The sequence below is a fragment of the Colias eurytheme genome, chromosome 13 (assembly GCF_061535395.1).
Source record: "Colias eurytheme isolate Ceu_HAF_F1 chromosome 13, ilColEury1 Martin Lab GWU primary, whole genome shotgun sequence".
Taxonomy (NCBI): Eukaryota; Metazoa; Arthropoda; class Insecta; order Lepidoptera; family Pieridae; genus Colias; species Colias eurytheme.
The window spans coordinates 10,574,389-10,593,607 of NC_142992.1; the positions used below are offsets into that span (position 1 = coordinate 10,574,389).

Here is a 19,219-nt window from a genome sequence, read left to right on the forward strand (position 1 = left end):
ACCCTGAGAAAGAACATAGGCTACCTTTTATCAAAAGCCCACGCGGGCGAAGCCGCGAGCGGATGCTAGTTTTATAATATTTTATGTGTGGAGAAAGTTATAAGGCTAGAGAGGAATACTAAAGGCGTTTTTTGCCGCGATAAAACATCTCAATCCCATGAGAATTTCCTTTGGCTAAAGGAAACTACGGAAAGCCATTTATTAAAATAATAGTATATTTTAAATACGCGGAAAATATTGTTATTACCTCACTAATAAAATATGTATGTACGATGAATGTTTGTTCCTTTTTTACTCGAATACACACTTAATCATGATACCTACTTGACAGTTATACGTAAGCTTATGTACCAGAATACCACATATGCTGAACAAAAACTTGCTTTTGCCCGTGGGTTTGTCTGCAGAAACCTCGTGGCACAGCTAGATAATATAAACGATCTAGAATCCATACTAATATTATAAACTAGCTGTTGCCCGCGACTTCGTCCGCGATTCGGTCGTTTTTCGTCATTCGTCGTTTAAAAAAAATACGTGACACTTTATTTTTGAATGTTCTTAATTGTCTCTTATAAAATTTAACTACATTAAAATTGAATACTCTGATAAGAAAATCTTAAAATCATCGAAAATCATAGACATCGAATATCTGAGGAAAACATGAATGAAGGTGATTTAAATTCTACATTTCTTAGTAATTAAAATAATAATCTAAATTAAATGTAGATTAACAGTTTGAGCGCACCATTATAGAATATGTACCTAAGTAATAAATTACGTTAGTTTACATAGTAACTTTACTAAAAACACGATGACTTTCTTTCGCGCTACCACAAACTAAGCATGTTTGTGGTACGTGGCCCGCGTCACTTTACCCCCCACGAGTTCCCCTCCGTTGCTATGCGAAAATACATTCGTCGCCCTACTGTAGGAAAAATTGTAATACTGCGGCCTGGGCGTTATAACACGCTCAGGGAATTCCTGAGTGCTAATAGACTTCCGTCTATCGGCATTTATACCAATTTTATATTAATATCACCATCTTGAGGAAAAGCTTCTAATGTCGATTTAAAACGCATATATACGGATTAACCTGATGAATTAACATGTTCTAAAATTGTGAAATGAGTTCAGTTTTAAATTCGAGAAATATTGATTTCTTGTATTCGATTATTCGTCGTAGTCGAATACAAAATATATTTAAAGAAACTTAGGTTGGCCTTCAGGCAAAAGGGATCCTATCAAATGATAAACTTGACCTTGTATCTTAAAAGTAAGAATGAAAGGAGCATCTGATAATTGTTGAGCACCAAAGGATCATTTAAAACGCAATACTATAAGAGCTAATATTGTCTAAGAACTGTTTAGATTGCACATGTTCCTCTAAAACTTAAAAGTAGTGATTTCAAAGGTTCCGGCGTATCTTCAAACGAAAGCCGACTCCTTACTCCACTTTAAAGCATTACAAAAAGAACATACTACGTTAATATCGCCTATACAGAAGATGATCTGTAGGTAATCAATTGTGAGGGTATAAGCAAACCCACTTTTATATTTGTCGGACCACACCACCGAATTTGTGGATTGATCTTCTATGTTTACCTCTAAGTCATTAAGACTATGTCGAAATCTGTCTGCAGTAAGACGGGCCTCTCGCTATTCGTCCGTTTCAAGAGACCAATAGTTTCAATTCTTAATCTTTCATTAAACAAACTTATTAATCGTTCTTGTCTCAAATAATGGTAATATTCGCGTCCCTACTCTAGTCATTGCTTATGCTCATGTTCATCTTCGAGAGATCGAATAATATTATGGTGCACCCTATTATTTGTCAAACGGTCTTCATATTGAGTAAAAGTTTCAGATTCTCGAGATAAAATATGACGATCGTGATCAGCTGTGAGACGTAATTCCCTCTCAGTGAGGGTTTCTGTCTCACGGGATAGTACAATATGCCATTTGCGATCAGCTGTGAGACGTTATACCCTCTCAGTGAAAGTTTCGGTCTCACAGGATAGTACATGCCGTTCGCGGTCAGCTGTGAGCCGCAATTCTCGTTGTGAAGCGGTTTCAGGTTCGGCATAACACATGTTGTTTTCGGTCAATAGTAAGCCTCTTATCTCTAACGATCCTTGAGAACTCTTATTTCTCATTTTCTTAACTTTGCTCGAATTTCGATATAAAGATTTTTTAGGTGGCACTGATGCGGGTGAATAAAAATTAAGTTAAAGCCTGATTCCCACGACATGTTTGCTTCACAAATCCGACCGCGCCACACCACACCACATGCCATGGGAATCGGCGCGCTTGTCGCTCGCCAGTGCTTGCCATACGCACACATGCCGTGGGAACGCTCAGTTCAAATCGCGACGGATGGCGACAAGCGCTTGTCGTCTGCCAATGCTTGTGAAGCAATACATATAATAAAATTGTGGAAAAGTGATGTCTGTACAATTAAAATATGTAGAAAAAAATTAGCAGGTGTTATTATTATCGAGAAATCGAGAGAAACCATTTTTTTCTCTTAAAAGCTCCCCCCCCTCCCACTTCCCGAACTCCGATTGACCGTAATTTATTTTTCCTTACATTTTTATCATATCCTTTTCTAATGGGTTTCATCCTACTGCGATTTTTTTTTGTTTCAAAAATTATCTACCCTGGTGTATAGGTAAATTTTCCACATAAAATGTCCTTTAAATTATGTCGTATTATATTTTTAACCCCCGACGCAAAAAGACTGGTGTTATGTGTTTGACCGCTATGTATTTCTGTGTGTGTGTGTGTGTGTGTGTGTCTGTCTATGGCACCGTAGCTGGCTAACAGGTAAACCGAATTAGATGCGGTTTTTTTTGTTAGGCAGAATATTTTCCGACGCTGGTTCTTAGATAAAGTGTATCAAAATTGGTTCATCCACTTATTATACCTACATAGGGGTAAAAGTGGGAATGAAAAAAATGAAAGTTATAATTTATTTTTAAAGATCGTCGGGAAGTTTATGAAATTATTTATTCCTTTTTCTATACACTTTTCTTCGTCTAAACGGTTTAGTTACGTGCTCTCTCTCTCTTCAGCCTTTAGTTACGTGCGTGAGACAGGAAAGATCTAATTTGGATTTGTTGCTGGATTTGATAAAAACTGAGTATCGATTAAGCTGATCAGTGGCTACACCATAGATTATTAAAAACATCCGTTTAAGAAAGGAAGGAAATAGAATTTGCTCCTCTCCCCCCCATGGTTCCTAAAAAATAATATGACATAATTTAAAAGAAATTTTACGTAGACGTACACGTACGTAGAATTAGTTAGGCATTTCTTTTTTGATTTTCGATATTATATACTAATCATAATTTTTAATTACATTATGTAGTAACTATTTGGTATAGGTTAGGCATTTCATTTCTTGATTTTCTTTAATAATTTGGTACGTAAGTTTTTTAGCTCAGTTTAGTAAGAAATTTTAATAACAATTCTTTTAATTATTTATGGTAAAGTCCGGTCGCGGAGCAGGAAGAATTTCGTACATTAACCTGTCACTGTCACTCCCTTGTAAAAATAATGTGTCTTGCTCGCACAGGTGCAATGACCGCCGTCCTTAGGGACTGTAAACCTTTAACCTGAGAGCGTAAGGTTTGTGTTTGCTTGATTGGTGTCAGGTGTTCAATTATGATTTTGTGAATTCAAAATTTATAAGAATAAACCTCAAACTCTTTATGTCCAATCAAAATCCGCCTAAGTCGAAATCGCGTGTTAGAATAACGTATTTCTGTAATATTGTACCTACATAGTAAATTATTTTTTGAAAAATAAGGTCATAAAGAAGTTTCACTTCTTATGTGTGTACACGCACACTTTTTTTTATATAATATATCGTTGTTATTGAAAAAGTTAAAATGTAACTAACTAATAAGTATTGTAAATGAATAGAGGACATTTATTTAATAAATTAGTAAAAAACATTTTCTCCTCCAAATATTTCATGTAAACTGCACTTCATTCAAAAATGTTTGTGACCACTGTCAGTAGGTAAAGAGGTCATTGTACGAAATTCTTTCTGCTTCGCGACCGGACTTTAGTACGTATTTACTCAATAATTGTATCTTAAGTAGTAATTCAGCATGGGCGTAGCCACGGTGGGGCTGGGTGGGGCGCTTACCCTGACTTTGATCTGGTAGGTACTAATTGTGAAGGGGAGTGGGCGTGGGCGTGGGATTGGGACTGAACGTGGCATATGGCGTGGGAGTGCGAGTGGGCGCGGGAGGGGGAGCATGAAAATAAAAATGATTTTTTATTGTTGCCCCACCCTGAGCCCATGGTCATAGGTCCCATAGTCACTATTCCACGCGAAAGAAGTCGCGGGGACAGCTAGTAGACAAATATAATCAGAAAGCTTTGAACTCCTAAGCTCAACCATAAAAGATAGACATTTATGATGTCGGGAGATATTTTTTATATAATATGGAGAACATTTCTTTCATACTTGATTTCTGTGTAGCTTTAACCATTAAGATACACGCATTAAGAACGCACACGCGACGAAAGCTTAAAAATGGAGTTGCTGCTCTGCTCACGAATATGAAAAATAATAGTTATTTAGGAAATATATTTCATGTGCAGAATTGACCTCTACAGATTTAATATAAGTAGGTATACATATATTTAGATTCCAATTTCCATGTAACGTTAAATTCGACTATACAATAACTAACAGACAACGCAGGTTACTCTCGTTTCCGTAAGTTGAGGCGGCTACATATTCGGTCCTAATAACATGACTTTTTGTGAACGAAACGACAGCGCGGTTTAATTCGATGGCAACACCATCAGAAAAAGGAAATATTTTTAACTTTGAAAAAATATTATGATTTACACTATTATTAATACTATTTTAACATTAACACAAAATATAAGACTGTGAGTGTGTAAAAATAAATCCAGCTAGTTTCACATCACACTTATGTTTATAATTAGGTATACGACATGAAAATATATTAATTACCAAGCAATAATCATATAGATAAATACTGAACAAAAGTATTAACAGTCAAAGTATATTATTTTTTACTAACAACATGTAAATGATGAAGGAATAATAATTATCAACGAACTAACCTTTTTGTATTAGAGTCCCGCCTCGTGATCGAATTATTAAAACACGAAGATTTTTAAAAATGTAACCAATGAACACAATCAATATTAGATTAACTGTAATGGTGTCTAGTTTGACTTAAAATAATATACATCTACCCTCACTTTTAAAAATGTAGTATATTCACACGAATTATAAGCGCACCTTATAGGGAAGGGAAGATTTATTATGGGTTAAAGAGTTAAATAAATAACTAACATAATTATATTTAAATTATTAATTTTTAACATTGTGTTCAGTAGTGTTAACATGTAAATTGATTTGATTTTTACGAAATCTCATAGATGGCGCTGAATCAAATTTGTCTTTATAGTACTAAGATTCATTAAACAGTTTCTCTGCCCAAATTACGTAAATGACGTAGTTTTTATAGTGTAAAGCTAGATAGTAGCATGGCTTACTCAAAAACAACATTTAAACATGAGTCTTTAGATTGTACGCTGTCGTAGTACACGGAATACGTAAGAAAAGTAAAGGTTCACAGCTCCTCCCCCGGAGGTGATAGCATGATTATATGTTTAAAAAAACCTCACTCGACCTGTTAGTAATATTCATGCAAAATTTGAAGTCAATCTATGCAGTACTTTTCGAGATTAGCTCGGACAAACATACAGACAAACAGACAAACAGACAAACAGACAAACAGACAAACAGACAAAAATTCTAAAAACTATATTTTTGGCTTCTATATCGATTATAGATCATGGAATATGTATTCTTTTAAAAAAATATTCAATGTACAGTTTTGACTTTCCTACGATTTTATTATATGTATAGATGCGAAAGTAACTCTGTCTGTCTGTAACTCAATCACGCCTAAACTACTGAACCAATTTGCATGAAATTTGGTATGGAGATATTTTGATACCCGAGAAAGGACATAGGCTACCTTTTATTGCGAAATATGTACCACGGGCGAAGCCGGGGCAGACCTCTAGTATTATAATAAGTATACAAAGCTTTATATGCCAGGAGGCATGAATACCCTGAGGTCAGGTCTCAGGTCGACACAGTTTTGTCTTAATTACCAAGCCATTTAGTTCAAGGCAAAACTAGATTATTAGTTTTTATATTTCTATTTAACAGAGGACTGGGCATAGCTTTTAACCAACGAAGAAGGGAGGTATTATATTCTATTGTATTTTTCTTACGTTGTATATTTGTTTATTTGAAAGGCATTTGTAAATCCATACTAATATATATGCGAAAGTAACTCTGTCTGTCTGTCTGTTACTCAATCACGTCTAAACTACTGAACCAATTTTCATGAAATTTGGTATGGAGATATTTTGATACCCGAGAAGGCTACTTTTTATCCCGGGAAAATGATGCGATCCCGGAAATCCCACGGGAACGGGAACTATGCGGGTTTTTTTTAACTGCGCGGGCGAAGCCGCTGGCGGAAACCTAGTTATTTAATAAATGGTTAAATAGCAGCTTATATGGCATTCAGAAAATTATACGTAACACCACCACATTTACACCAACCACATTTTTATAATTACAATAATGAACAACTGAATTGTAACAATTCATTTTCCTATAAGAAAAAAAGGTGGACACTATTATATCCTTGTTGGATAATTAAATAATAGATATATATTTAACTAGGTTTCCGCCCGCGGCTTCGCCCGCGCAGTCAAAGAAAAACCCGCATAGTTCCCGTTCCCGTGGGATTTCCGGGTATCAAAATATATCCATACCAAATTTCATGAAAATTGATACTAGGCGCGATTGAGTAACAGACAGACAGAGTTACTTTCACGTTTATAATATTAGTATGGATTATTCTCTGTCTTTCGTATAAATGCCGCTGAAGGGAAAAATACCGTTTTAATTAATATTCATTTACGTTTTCTACCTCCAATCTTTATTTTTTACGTAAAATGCTAGCAAGTAACGCCGCGGGCGAAAGCCTACCTAGAAAGACTATATATCAATTAGTTGCAATGAGTAGGTAACAACTTAGGAGCTGAGGTAATATCGATTGACACTCGCTTCCTATAACAATGGAAATTCATTGAATAGAAGAGCTTTGATCAAAGCTTATGAAAGCTTAAAGTTCCGTTTTATCTTTGGTTGGTGTGGTTAGTAAGCTTAAAATAGACGTAGTGATAGTTAGGAGTATATATTTGTTAATAGTTGTTGAAATAAGATGAAAGCTCTAACTATGAGTAAATAATATTTATTTATAAAGTATTGTTGATTAGGATAAAAAGAAAATAAAGCTTATGTAAGAATGTAGCTTTCTGATGAAAAAAGGAAGAAAATTGAGTGTTTCCATTGTTAATAAACAAAATATCAAATATATAGGTATAAATATATAAAAAAAAATGTTAGTTTAAGTCTTGTCTTGATTTGGTATGTTAATATTTATGTGCTACGATCCTAGACTTAACGTAGTTCTGTTCATTTGAAAGTAAAAGTTTATATTTATTGGTGTGTGTTTGATAATCATAATATTAAAAACGTTGGATGTTTAAATAAAAATCTGTGTCTAATTAATAGAAAGATAAACAGTTTTATACTGCGATTAAAATGTAGGTCAAAGCCGAACGTTATATAAGATACCCCTTTAGATATAAATAAAAAGAGTAGGCTTATAAACCTTATTTTATATTAACCACCGGAATCTATTTAATCTAAACACATAAATTTAAACACCATTTTAAGAAAAAATGGCGGTAAAAACCTTTTTTCATCGGTGTAATGGTAAAGCCAGATTAACAAAGGTTCTAAAGCGCTGACAGCGCTCGTTAATCAATACAGGAGATTTGTTGCAGCGCTGTCGTAATCGACTTCAAGCGCTTGATATTTATCTTGTTGAGGATCCTTCCGCGTTCAATTGTAGCTTTGGATAAAGGGTGTTTCAGAATCAATGGTTGTGAATGAATAAACTACGAACTGTTAGTTCAACTTTGAAATATGAGGATAGGTTTTTGTATTTAGAGACTAAATAAATACTAATATTTACCTACAAAGTTACTACTTTAGTTTTTTTTTTTAAGTGAGTGAAATAATTTATTAATATAATGAATATAATATTTAATCTTTTTTGGGATCATAGAAAAATTAAATAATACCTTACGTATAACACTCTATATTCTGATAATTTAGATTGTTTTCATAAAATAGTATACCTCTGTTGCTTATGTTTACAGCTCTTCGAGACTACTAAAAAGTTTTTTTTATTGCCAAAACTAAAAGGGGAAAATAGTCGGAAAAGAAAGGACAACATCTGTTGATAACGTGATGTGCAATGTGCATGCGAGAAAAGGGGGTTCGCGGGTGGAATCTATCTAGTGTCTGGTTTACTTATAAAAATATAATGTGTCAAAATAAACAAATAAGGATTTTCAGTTACATAGTAGCTTGCTTTGTTTAATTGAAACTGGCTGGTGTTTCATTTCTTTAGTTTTATGCAAGTTTATGTTACCATTATAAAGAATAAAATACTAGACGTGTAGATAATAGCGCTATTCTCGAAAACCATCGGTAGTAACTACTTAGTAATCCGTTCTGCTAGTTCGAATTATTGTAAAACTAGATTTCCACCCGCGGCTTCGCCCGCGTTTTCAAAGGTAAACCCGCATAGTTCCCGTTCCCGTGGGATTTCCGGGATAAAACCTATCCTATGTGTTAATCCAAGTTACCCTCTATATGTGTGCTAAATTTCATTGTAATTGGTTCAGTAGTTTTTACGTGAAAGAGTAACAAACATCCATACATCCATACATCCATACATCCATACATCCTTACAAACTTTCGCCTTTATAATTTAAATTAAGATTAAGATACTGTACTATGTGCTCATAGCTAATTTATCGAGGAAGAGAAAACGAATTCGAGGTATGCTAATAAAAACCTGAACATTGCAAGGGTATTTTAAATGTTAATATATCCTAAATCCTACTAATATTATAAATGCGAAAGTTTGTGAGGATGGATGTGTATGTTTGTTACTCTTTCACGCAAATACTACTGAACCGATTTCATTGAAATTTAACACACATATAAATAGTAACTTAGATCAACACATAGGATAGGTTTTATCCCGGAAATCTCACGGGAACGGGACCTATGCGGGTTTTCTTTGAAAACGCGGGCGAAGCTGCGGGCGGAAAGCTAGTAACTATATATAGCAAATAAATAATATAATAAATATATAACAAACCAATTACTGTTTAGTTACAACCGCTTTACTCAGATTCAGCATAATGTCCTAACATGCATGACATTAACATCCTCTGAGTTCGCACTCAGGGCGGACATGATAGTTCGACTGGTCTGTGTGAAAACGTAGGGTTACATCCATACTAATATTATAAATGCGAAAGTAACTCTGTCTGTCTGTCTATTACTCAATCACGCCTAAACTACTGAAACAATTTTAATGAAATTTGGTATGGAGATATTTTGATACCCGAGAAAGGACATAGGCTACTTTTAATCCCGGGAAAATAACGCAATCCCGGAAATCCCACGGGAACGGGAACTATGCGGGTTTTTCATTCAAAACGCGGGCGAAGCCGCGGGCGGAAAGCTAGTATTTTATAAGTCACGTGTAGTGTAGAGGACCTATGTGAATTAGATTTTTAGCAACTTTAATTCTTTTAGTTATGGTATTACCTACCTATATTGAAAGTATGTACCACCTTGTATAAGATGTTGTTTATAAAAAAAAGTGTTTTGTTCTTGATAAAATTTCAATGCGATTAAATTTACTCACAATCACAAAGTGTGTTCGTTATTTTTATACCATACAATACTCAAAAACAACTGAATCGATGCGAAAAAGATATTGATATTTTGCTCAATAAATTTAGACGAAAGCGGGAGAAGTCGGACGGCAAAGTATACTGGCGTTATTGTAACAGCTGCTCGCGTGTGTAATTAACTGAAATAGCATTTTGATATTACTCGTAAATAATTATTCAAATGGATATATTTATTGGTATACAAAATTGGTTTCCGATATTGCTGCTTAGAGTATAGAACTTAAGAATTTAGTAATAGAAAAGGAATGAAAGGACCATTCTTTATAGCGATCACTGCAAGTTCGATAAAACTATTATTAAATTTCTTGATTTTATAGCAAGCTGTCGTTCCCCATTAACATGTTTTTCACTATTTCCAACTCGTAACTTCTTCAAGACTTGCACAACGTGAGCTTACATTGTTCCTCCTCTAACGATAGTAAAAACTTTTGTTCAGTAGTTTATTTTGTTCCCAGGGCCGCATCATGTCTCCAAGAATCGCGTAACACTTACTATGAAGCCTTGATGATCACTCAAAATGACAAACGTCAAATTAAAACTACTTTTCTTCCTCTTGAACGCGCTCCTATCAGCTGATTTGGTGCACTCTCGTCCTTACTCCAATAAAAATGTCACAGAATTCTTCATGAACTTTTCTAATAACAGCACATACACTATACCAGTTGATACCAATTCGGACACTCTTATCGTAGCTAACGAAGACGATGAACAAAGAAACGACGATGAAACACCGGAAGAAACAAATAAAAGTTCCAACAAACAAATGGAAGCAATCATGAATGCGGAGCAAGACAGGGACGAAGCGCTATCAGAAAAAGTCATAAAAGACCAAGTCAGTATTCTAGAAATGACGAAAAACGAGGCTGAAGCATTTGAAAAACAATTGAACACTTCAAGTCCGTTGTTAGAATCAATGATTGATTCAGAGTCAGATCGTGAGGAAACTTTAACTGATATTCTGTTCAGGCCTGAATCAGAATACATTGAAGGACCAAGATTTGAATTCCTAATCGCAGCTAGGGTTAACGAGAGTGATGTAAACAGGACTGCTGTGTTTAGTGATAATAATTTAGATAAAGTTGATAGGAACTCTAGTGATGTTCTTCGAAAGGTGGACTATGTGGAGTTAGTAGAGGTTGCGAAGCCGAAAATTAGTGAAAACAAAAGTGCTTATACTCTTGGTAATATCACAGGACATGACATAGATAATGATTCTGCTCCGGACACAAGTGAGTAAATATTAAATGTTTTAAATTAATTCTATCTATTCAATGTTGCTTTCAAACCAATTATCGGATCAATTATATATTTTGATTGTATTGATTCTTTTTAAAATATACAAAGTCTGTAGCGTTATTATTAAGTCTAGATTTATTCAGATCTCATCTCGTTCCGCATTTACTATCCATTGAGGGCGCTTGTGCACTACAAGGAATTTTACTGTCCGGCATTCCGATTTTTTACGGTCCGGTGTGGCATGAAAAAACCGATGAATTGCTTGTGCACCTGTCCGTCTTTACTCGGATCAGTGCGGTACAGTTCAAGGAAGTATGGCGGTATAATGCTATCATAAATGATTGTTTTCGCATTTTACAAGAAACGAGTAAAAATATAGAAGGTAAAATATTATATTACTTCGTTATAATAAAAAGTAAAGTTCCTTAAGAGATTCAAAATGCGTGTTTCACTTATTTATTTTAATCGGTGACGAGGAGCTAAATCTATTCCCACTTGAACTTTAACTTACCAACACTTACTTAGATAATAATTATAGGTCAATGCTTGGTCAATGTATATAAAATAACAATACCGACTTCTCAAATCTCATTGCCAGCTAAAAGAAAGTAAAGTAGAGCTTGCTTTCAGTTGGCATATGCAATAAAAAGAGTAAAATCCAAGCAAGTGGGCACTCGAAAACAATTATACCTACAGCGACTCGTAAACTCAAAAAACCATCCGGAATAGGGAAAAGTAAAATGTCGGACAGTAAAATTACGTATAGTGCACAAGCTAGTATTTAGATTAATTGCGTGCCATACCGGACCGTAAAAAATCGGAATGCCGGACCGTAAAATTCCTTGTAGTGGACAAACGCCCTGACGGTTCAATTAAACGGAAATCTCCGGGATTCGGATGAATTTATGTTAAAATAAACTCGTGATAAATTCTCTTTTACGTAGAAATGGGATTTACTTCTACATAAATTAATGGCATGAATATTTTTTTTTCTCAATTATTATTGAATTTAAAAAGGTCCATTAGTTAATTATTTTGCTAATGGAGGCTAATTTAACAATTATTTTTATAGTAGCTCAATATTTATATTTTGTTTATGAAATAGCCAAAGCTCTTTTTTATTAGTATCAATTGTACAAAATTTAATTATGGATTTATTGGATTTGTATCAGTTTGAACGACCTGTACATTAATAAATTAATTTTTTGAATTATGTAATGATTTGTCTTGTCGTGATACTGTCATTTAACCATCGTAATTCCCCGTGCCATTCCCCACACGGGGTCACTCGCACCTTTACATTCAAACTGTCAGTACCCCGTATGGGACCATGAACCTTGCACCTTGTCGATTTGCACCATTACATTCAAACTGTCAGTACCCTGTATAGGATCATGTTACCAACGTGCAGTTCCCTATACGGGGCCACTGGTGCCCTGGCATGTGACCTGTCGCAGTTCTATCTATGTTCTCAGGCTTCACGGATATGCAGACTCTGTTTCTGGCCTGCTTCGGGACCCTGCTGCCTCTGCTGTTCGTCTTATTTGCTACGCTGCTTGTCAGGTAATTTTGTTTATTATTTACGAAGTAGTTATATTATTTTTTGAAGCAACTAAATGATTTACTATATGTACTACTACTAGATAGATAAGCTTCTTGCTAGTATCACAGTAATTTATACCAAGACGAAGTCTTACCTACACTGTAAATAAATTGATTAATCTTTATAACACAACGTAACTACATATTTACAAGGAAATAGCATTGTATAACTTTAAAAATATTTCATGAACTAGGTTACATGCGCGGTAGTTCGAAACAAGAGATTTATGTTTCAACTTCTCAATTATAGAGTTCATAATTAAATGTAAAAAAATTTGAAACATAGAAAAGCATTCGTTTGCATAGGGTTGTCAAAAGTAAAAAGATGTAGAGGGAAAATATGTTTTCATGGATTTTGTAAGAGTAGAAAATGTTTGCGTATTAAGTTTGTGTGTGTTAAGTTTATTTATCGTTGTGATATTTAGTTCAAAATATGAATAAATGCATTTGTAGAACTGTATATTTATTTATGAAACGAGTTGCCTGTGGATTAGACAAAAAAGACAATCTTAAAGCGCTTCAATAATCGACAGATTATAAAAAAAAATGTTGTGTGGTTTTATGAAACCACGGTAAAAATGAAACTTAGGCACAAAATTATCCTATTTGTACGATAATGACTCCGAACACTGCTTTATACCTACTCGGCAGCCGACCGTCACGCGACATGCGCTACACAGACCAAAAAGTTTGAGACGATGTAATAAAAGTTTCACTTTAATATTCAATTTTACATAGCGCCTTCTAACGGCATAAATTAACACATTTTACTAGCGTTAAAAATAATGTTAAATACCACCAGTGACAGCCCTACACCGCAGCGAACAGGCATGTTCTACAATCGAGCTTTACGTTATTTTTCCAACATTAAAAACGTTGAATTGTCGGTAAATAATGCGAAACGAGTGCTCAGTTTGCTTATTAGCGTGGAAGCACTCAAATGGATAAGAGTACGGAATCGTACTTTGAAGATCAACTCTGAGACCATTGCTTCGATAAAAGAAGTTAATCTAAGGCAGAGGCTATTATTTTTTGACGTGACAACGTCTTATAATTCGATAGAGCCGGTTGCACGCACGAAAAAACATGACTCATGCGGCGTTACCTCGCTCTGAGGCGTTCCATGTAAGGCTTGTAGTGCAAGCGAGAGCGCGGAAGGAGCGATAAAGAAGCACAATCGGACGTTGTCTCGTTCAACTATCGTCAGTAAACCGACTTTATAGACAACCAATTTTTTTTAAAGGCACCCGCCATCACAGGGTGTTCGCGCCACCTCTGGAATATTGTCCAGAGACATTATTTACATTTTTTATTTATATACAAAAACACAATATACAGCCACATAATAAATTAAAACTAAAATTATTTACATTACGATAAATTAAAATACAAAACTAAAAATATAAAATACTAGATTTCCGCCTGCGGCTTCGCCCGCGTTTCTAAAGGAAAATCTGCATAGTTCCCATTCCCGTGGGATTTCCGGGATAAAACCTATCCTATGTGTTAATCCAAGTTACCCTAGTCTATATGTGTGCTAAATTTCATTGTAATTGGTTCAGTAAAATTTGCGTGAAAGAGTAACAAACACACATACACACACATCTTCACAAACTTTCGCATTTATAATATTAGTAGGATTGGCTATGGTATTGATAAATGCTCGTATTAGTTACAAGTGATGGTTGACAAAATTGGCGATGCTAGAACGTCCGAACAAGAATAAGAATATGAAATATTGTATTGTTTGTTTCCGAAAGATAAATAAATAAATAAAATCCGCTATCAGCTGTTATCCATAGTGGGTACAAGCTATTCCCAGTTCACTAGATATTGTTAGGGAAGCGCTTGCAGAGCTTCACCGACATTGACATGACATTTTAATGATTTTGAAATAAAAAATTGCGTATGGCACCTATTTAACAACGAAAAAAACTTCTTGCAATAACAAATTTATGTCTGATGGATCTATCTAAAGGCAAAAGATTAAAAATTACGCGTTAATAAATGACTTTAAATTACGGATATTTTCCTGTGCGCACTAATAAACGCAACCACTACCGCCAGCCAGACAGCGCGGACTCTAACCGAAATAGCAAGAGAAACAGTATATCAAAAACCCAACTATACTAAAATGACTTTTTTTAAAACGTTAATTATAGCTCCCGTACCACTATGAACGGTTTTATTAATTTCCATACATATGACAAGCGCGACTGACGTACGCACTGATGGTCGGTGAAGCTCTGCAACCGGCGTAAGATGTGGTCTAAGAGCGAGCGCGCACGAGCAACTTAAATTTGTCTCCGCAACTATTTCGTCTCTCCCACCTAATGGGCTAGTATAAAGTGCGCGCACGTAGCGACGCAACTTCCCATACAAACTGATGGGAGAGACAAAATAGTTGCGGAGACAAAGTTGCTCGTGCGCGCTAGCTCTAAGATCGTACGCGCTTCCCTAGTAGGTACCTACCTGTTTAACTAATTATGTTGTACAAGTACGTATGGTATGTGAAATGATTCACATTAAAATTCAATCCATTACCACAATAAGTATAAATTAATCAACACAAAATTGCTAAATCCATAATTCTGAATTTGCATTGTCTATTATACAATACATGAAACAGCAAATGCGTTGTGGCCGGATGACCGGGTCGGATAATCCGCCATGACCGGGTAGACCCGGGTATCAAATTATCTTCCCCTAACGGATAACTGTGCACGTAATAGGGTGTGAAATGTAATTGCTTTGAATGTACACTTAAGAAAGAAGGATGTATGGCTTAAATAATAAAACATCAATTTTTTTAAGAGAGAAAGAAAGAAAAATGTTATTTTTTCATTATCACAAAAATAGAGGATTTTGTTTAAGACGATACACAAAAAAAAATCTACTGCTTGGCGGGCGGAGTCTAAAGCCGGGTATCCACTTAGGTTCGCCGTGGATTGCGAACACTGTGTGCTCCGCGAACCTGAACGTGTACAGTGTACACACTTAGGCTGCAACATCAGTGCTCCTGTCGGAGCGCTAAATTCCGCGCTCCGGTCTCCAGTTATAGACACACGACAGACGGTCGGTGCAAACATGCCGCCTCCAGAATTAGTAGGAGGTGCAGTTTATATTTTGATCATTATATTGTGATGGAATACAAACAACCTCCTCGATTTTGGCAAGATTATATGAATAAGGGAAGAAGAAATAATGAAATAATGCATATATTTATCATTTCATCGGACCACTCCATGTTCGCGAACTTAACAAACACACGCTCGCGTCCACGAACAAACTGCGCTCCCCTTTGAGTTCGCGCAAAAAACCGCTTCCGGAGCGCTCCGCCGTGCTCCGATCGTGCTCCAGTCGCGCTCCGCGATCACGACGTATCCATTATGTTTGGTTTGCCGAGCGGGCGCGTTCGCAAACCACGGCGAACCTAAGTGGATACCCGGCTTAATAGCTCGCTATCGCGAACGCGGGTGTGCGCGAAGTCATTCTTGCAAACTCGCCGCGCTGCCGCTGGCCGACTCGGGACAAACATGTATGGAGTCGTCATACAGTTATAAATTATAATATTGTTATACATTTATTCAATTGTTGATTTATTGGTTTTATTTTCTTGCTTATAAACAAATAATCTTCTTTCCAACAACTACTTAGACATTATTAATAATTATTATTATTTCGTAATGTTTACTTTATTACAAAATAATACAGGTTATAAATAATCTTTAAAATAAAAAATATTGTTACTCTGAAAAAATGAAATGGTAATCAATAACGCGGACTACTGAATTGATTTAGATAGAATTTGATGCTGACGTAGATATTACATCATGCCCAGAAATGAAAGGTACTATTTCTGAAAGAAGTTATAAACCTTAATTCTTCTCAGTCAAAGTCAAGAGTGGAAGATATCACTAATACAGTAAAACTGATGCGAAACTTTGGATGTTAATTTGTATATTTTTTTGTTAGTTGTTATTTAATCACGTCAAGACTACATTACCAATTTTGATAAAATATAGCTAATTGCCTGGATTTACACATATGATACTTTTTATCCGAACTGAACACTTCTGTGGGATAAAACAGGATTCACGATATAACCTAATTCCAAGCGGGCAAAGCCGCGGTCGGAATGATATTTTTTTAAATAGAAAAATTGTTTTAAAAAAAACACAAAATATATTGACGCATGTATTTATTTTTTGCACTCTATTATAATTGTAATTATTCATTACAAATAATCAAAATAAAATAGCCAGAACAAAGTTAGGCCCTGGTAGGGTAGGTAGGCAGGTACAGCAATGTGAGACGAACACTGGCTTATTTATACCAATAATAATGTATTATAAACATTAAATTAAGTTTACAACAAAAATACATAATATTAGCTAATGTGAAAACGAATCAACCAATCATCCCACAACAATGAAATGTGCACACAAATATTCATCCAAATCGGTTCATGTGATTAGGAGGAGTGACTGCAGCGCCATCTTCCGGGCCCAATTGTGTTTCCAGATCACCCAGGAACTCAATTTAATATACTTACACAAAATTTTTCGAAATTAAAACTCACATTACTATGTAAATATGAATATAAACCTGTTTTAGTACTAAGCAATTTCCCGCACAGGTGTAGTAAGTATAAATGAAATAAATATCAACATCAAATTCTTTATACAACATACTTATCTACCACCTACTAAGAAATGTAATTCTTGAAATTTTTTCGTATTTTTTTTAAATATAATACTACTCCAATGAGCTCCTGTTCCATATCACGTCCGCCATACTTCCACTAAGTTCACCATGATTTTTTATTTCTTTGCACTTTGTTGCTTTTTGCTAAAAATGGAATCATGCGATAAAACCAGTAGAACGTTGATAACATACATTTTTGACTGAATAAAGGTACTTACGAAGGAGTGGGTTCACATTGTGAACAATCAGTGGGTTTATTTTCCTTCTGGATTCCGGATTTCTGAAAAGATTATCTATGCTATAAATGAAAAAAATCTTACACATTCGTTATGTACTTAAAACAGGGGTACATATCAAACATCGTCTATAATACAATTATCATCAAATTTAAAATAAAACCAACTTCTTCATTAATTTGTTCCAATTGTAAGCATTCTTTTTTCTCCAACCTTTATGTTTCTTCTTCTTATTTTCTTTATTGTCCCCATTTGTCTCATTTTGTCTTATCGTGTTGTCACCCTTTTTTACGATTGCGCGAGCGACACAAGTTCCCCGTGTGACGGCCGTAGCGGGAATGACTCGTGCAGCGATCGGGGTAGGAAGGTACAGGGCGGCTCTCGCTATATTGGCTGGTCGCGCGCTAATTTCAAGTATGTATTTCTTGTTTATTTCAAAACCATCGCATATTTCAAAATTCTAAATCGGTAGACGTATAGGTTGTATATTTTATAGTTAATATCCAAAAAGTCGTAACTTTACGTTTGTTATTTTGAAGATGCCAGAGATTATAAAAAAATAACAATGAGAACTTTGTATTTTTTTTCTATCGAGAAAATATCATGGAATCATGTTTCTAAAACGGTAGACGTATTGTGTTACTATTGAACTTTCTTGTCAAGAATTTTCATCACGACAACTTTAATAATATAAAAATTACGAAGGTTTGAAAAGGGCCGTAAATGTTAGAAAAATTAATTCATCACCTTAAAGGAAGTTTATCCATACAGTTCACAGATTTAAATAAGAAGAATATTAATTTGATTCGTTTACACGAGAACGTTTAAATACTCACATAAATAACATGATATTATGAAGTCTTCAAAATTAACATATACCTATATGTTTGTCCACGAATCTACGAAAGATTTCTTCCGTAGATTCTTTCAACAATAACATTAACATATACAATTATCATTTTTTACTTACTGAACAAAATTGCTTCATTGAGTTACATAAAACGTAACAGACAACCCGACAGGTTACTTTTCATTATATCACATACTAGCTGCTCCGCGCGGTTTCACCCCCGTGGCTCCACCCCTGTTGGTCGTAGCGTGATGATATATAGCCTATAACCTTCCTCGATAAATGGGCTATCTAACACCGAAAGAATTTTTCAAATCGGACCAGTAGTTCCCGAGATTAGCGCGTTCAAACAAACAAACAAACAAACAAACTCTTCAGCTTTATAATATTAGTATAGATAAAAAAAAAAATACATGGATCACATAATATTATTTCCTTCTTGAAACATGGTTGATGTTTTTGTATTAGCAGTACCAAAATATGACAAAGGAAACTCTGCCGTAAGTATATCTATTAAAGAAAACACGAAAGGTATAATTCAATATGGCCGCCGTGGTTCACTCGGTAACAAATTGAATTACTGTATATTTGGGAGCATAAGTTAATTTGCTTCAATTAGTTTAACTGGATGCGTAGAAAGAATCGTGTACTACAAATATTGGTA

The 19,219-nt window shown here is 35.0% G+C and overlaps 1 protein-coding gene and 1 long non-coding RNA gene across 3 annotated transcripts in view; one reads left to right on the forward strand and one right to left on the reverse strand.

The window, feature by feature from the left end:
- LOC149903672 (uncharacterized) overlaps nt 1–19,219 on the forward strand; it is a 51,288-nt gene that overhangs the window by 5,857 nt on the left and 26,212 nt on the right. Inside the window, exons 2-3 of the mRNA XM_090109018.1 lie at nt 10,380–11,153; nt 12,636–12,723. Coding sequence (XP_089965144.1) covers nt 10,442–11,153; nt 12,636–12,723 — 800 coding nt within the window. The 5' untranslated portion in view covers nt 10,380–10,441. The remainder of the gene's footprint in view (nt 1–10,379; nt 11,154–12,635; nt 12,724–19,219) is intronic.
- On the reverse strand, nt 16,939–18,108 carry LOC149903673 (uncharacterized). 2 transcript variants are annotated; one of them, XR_016457414.1, is made up of 3 exons: nt 17,873–18,108; nt 17,688–17,749; nt 16,939–17,613 (listed from the first exon to the last, which is right to left on the reverse strand). It is a non-coding gene; the product is annotated as an uncharacterized LOC149903673 (long non-coding RNA). The 2 variants fall into 2 exon arrangements; XR_016457413.1 differs by having other exon boundaries at nt 16,939–17,749.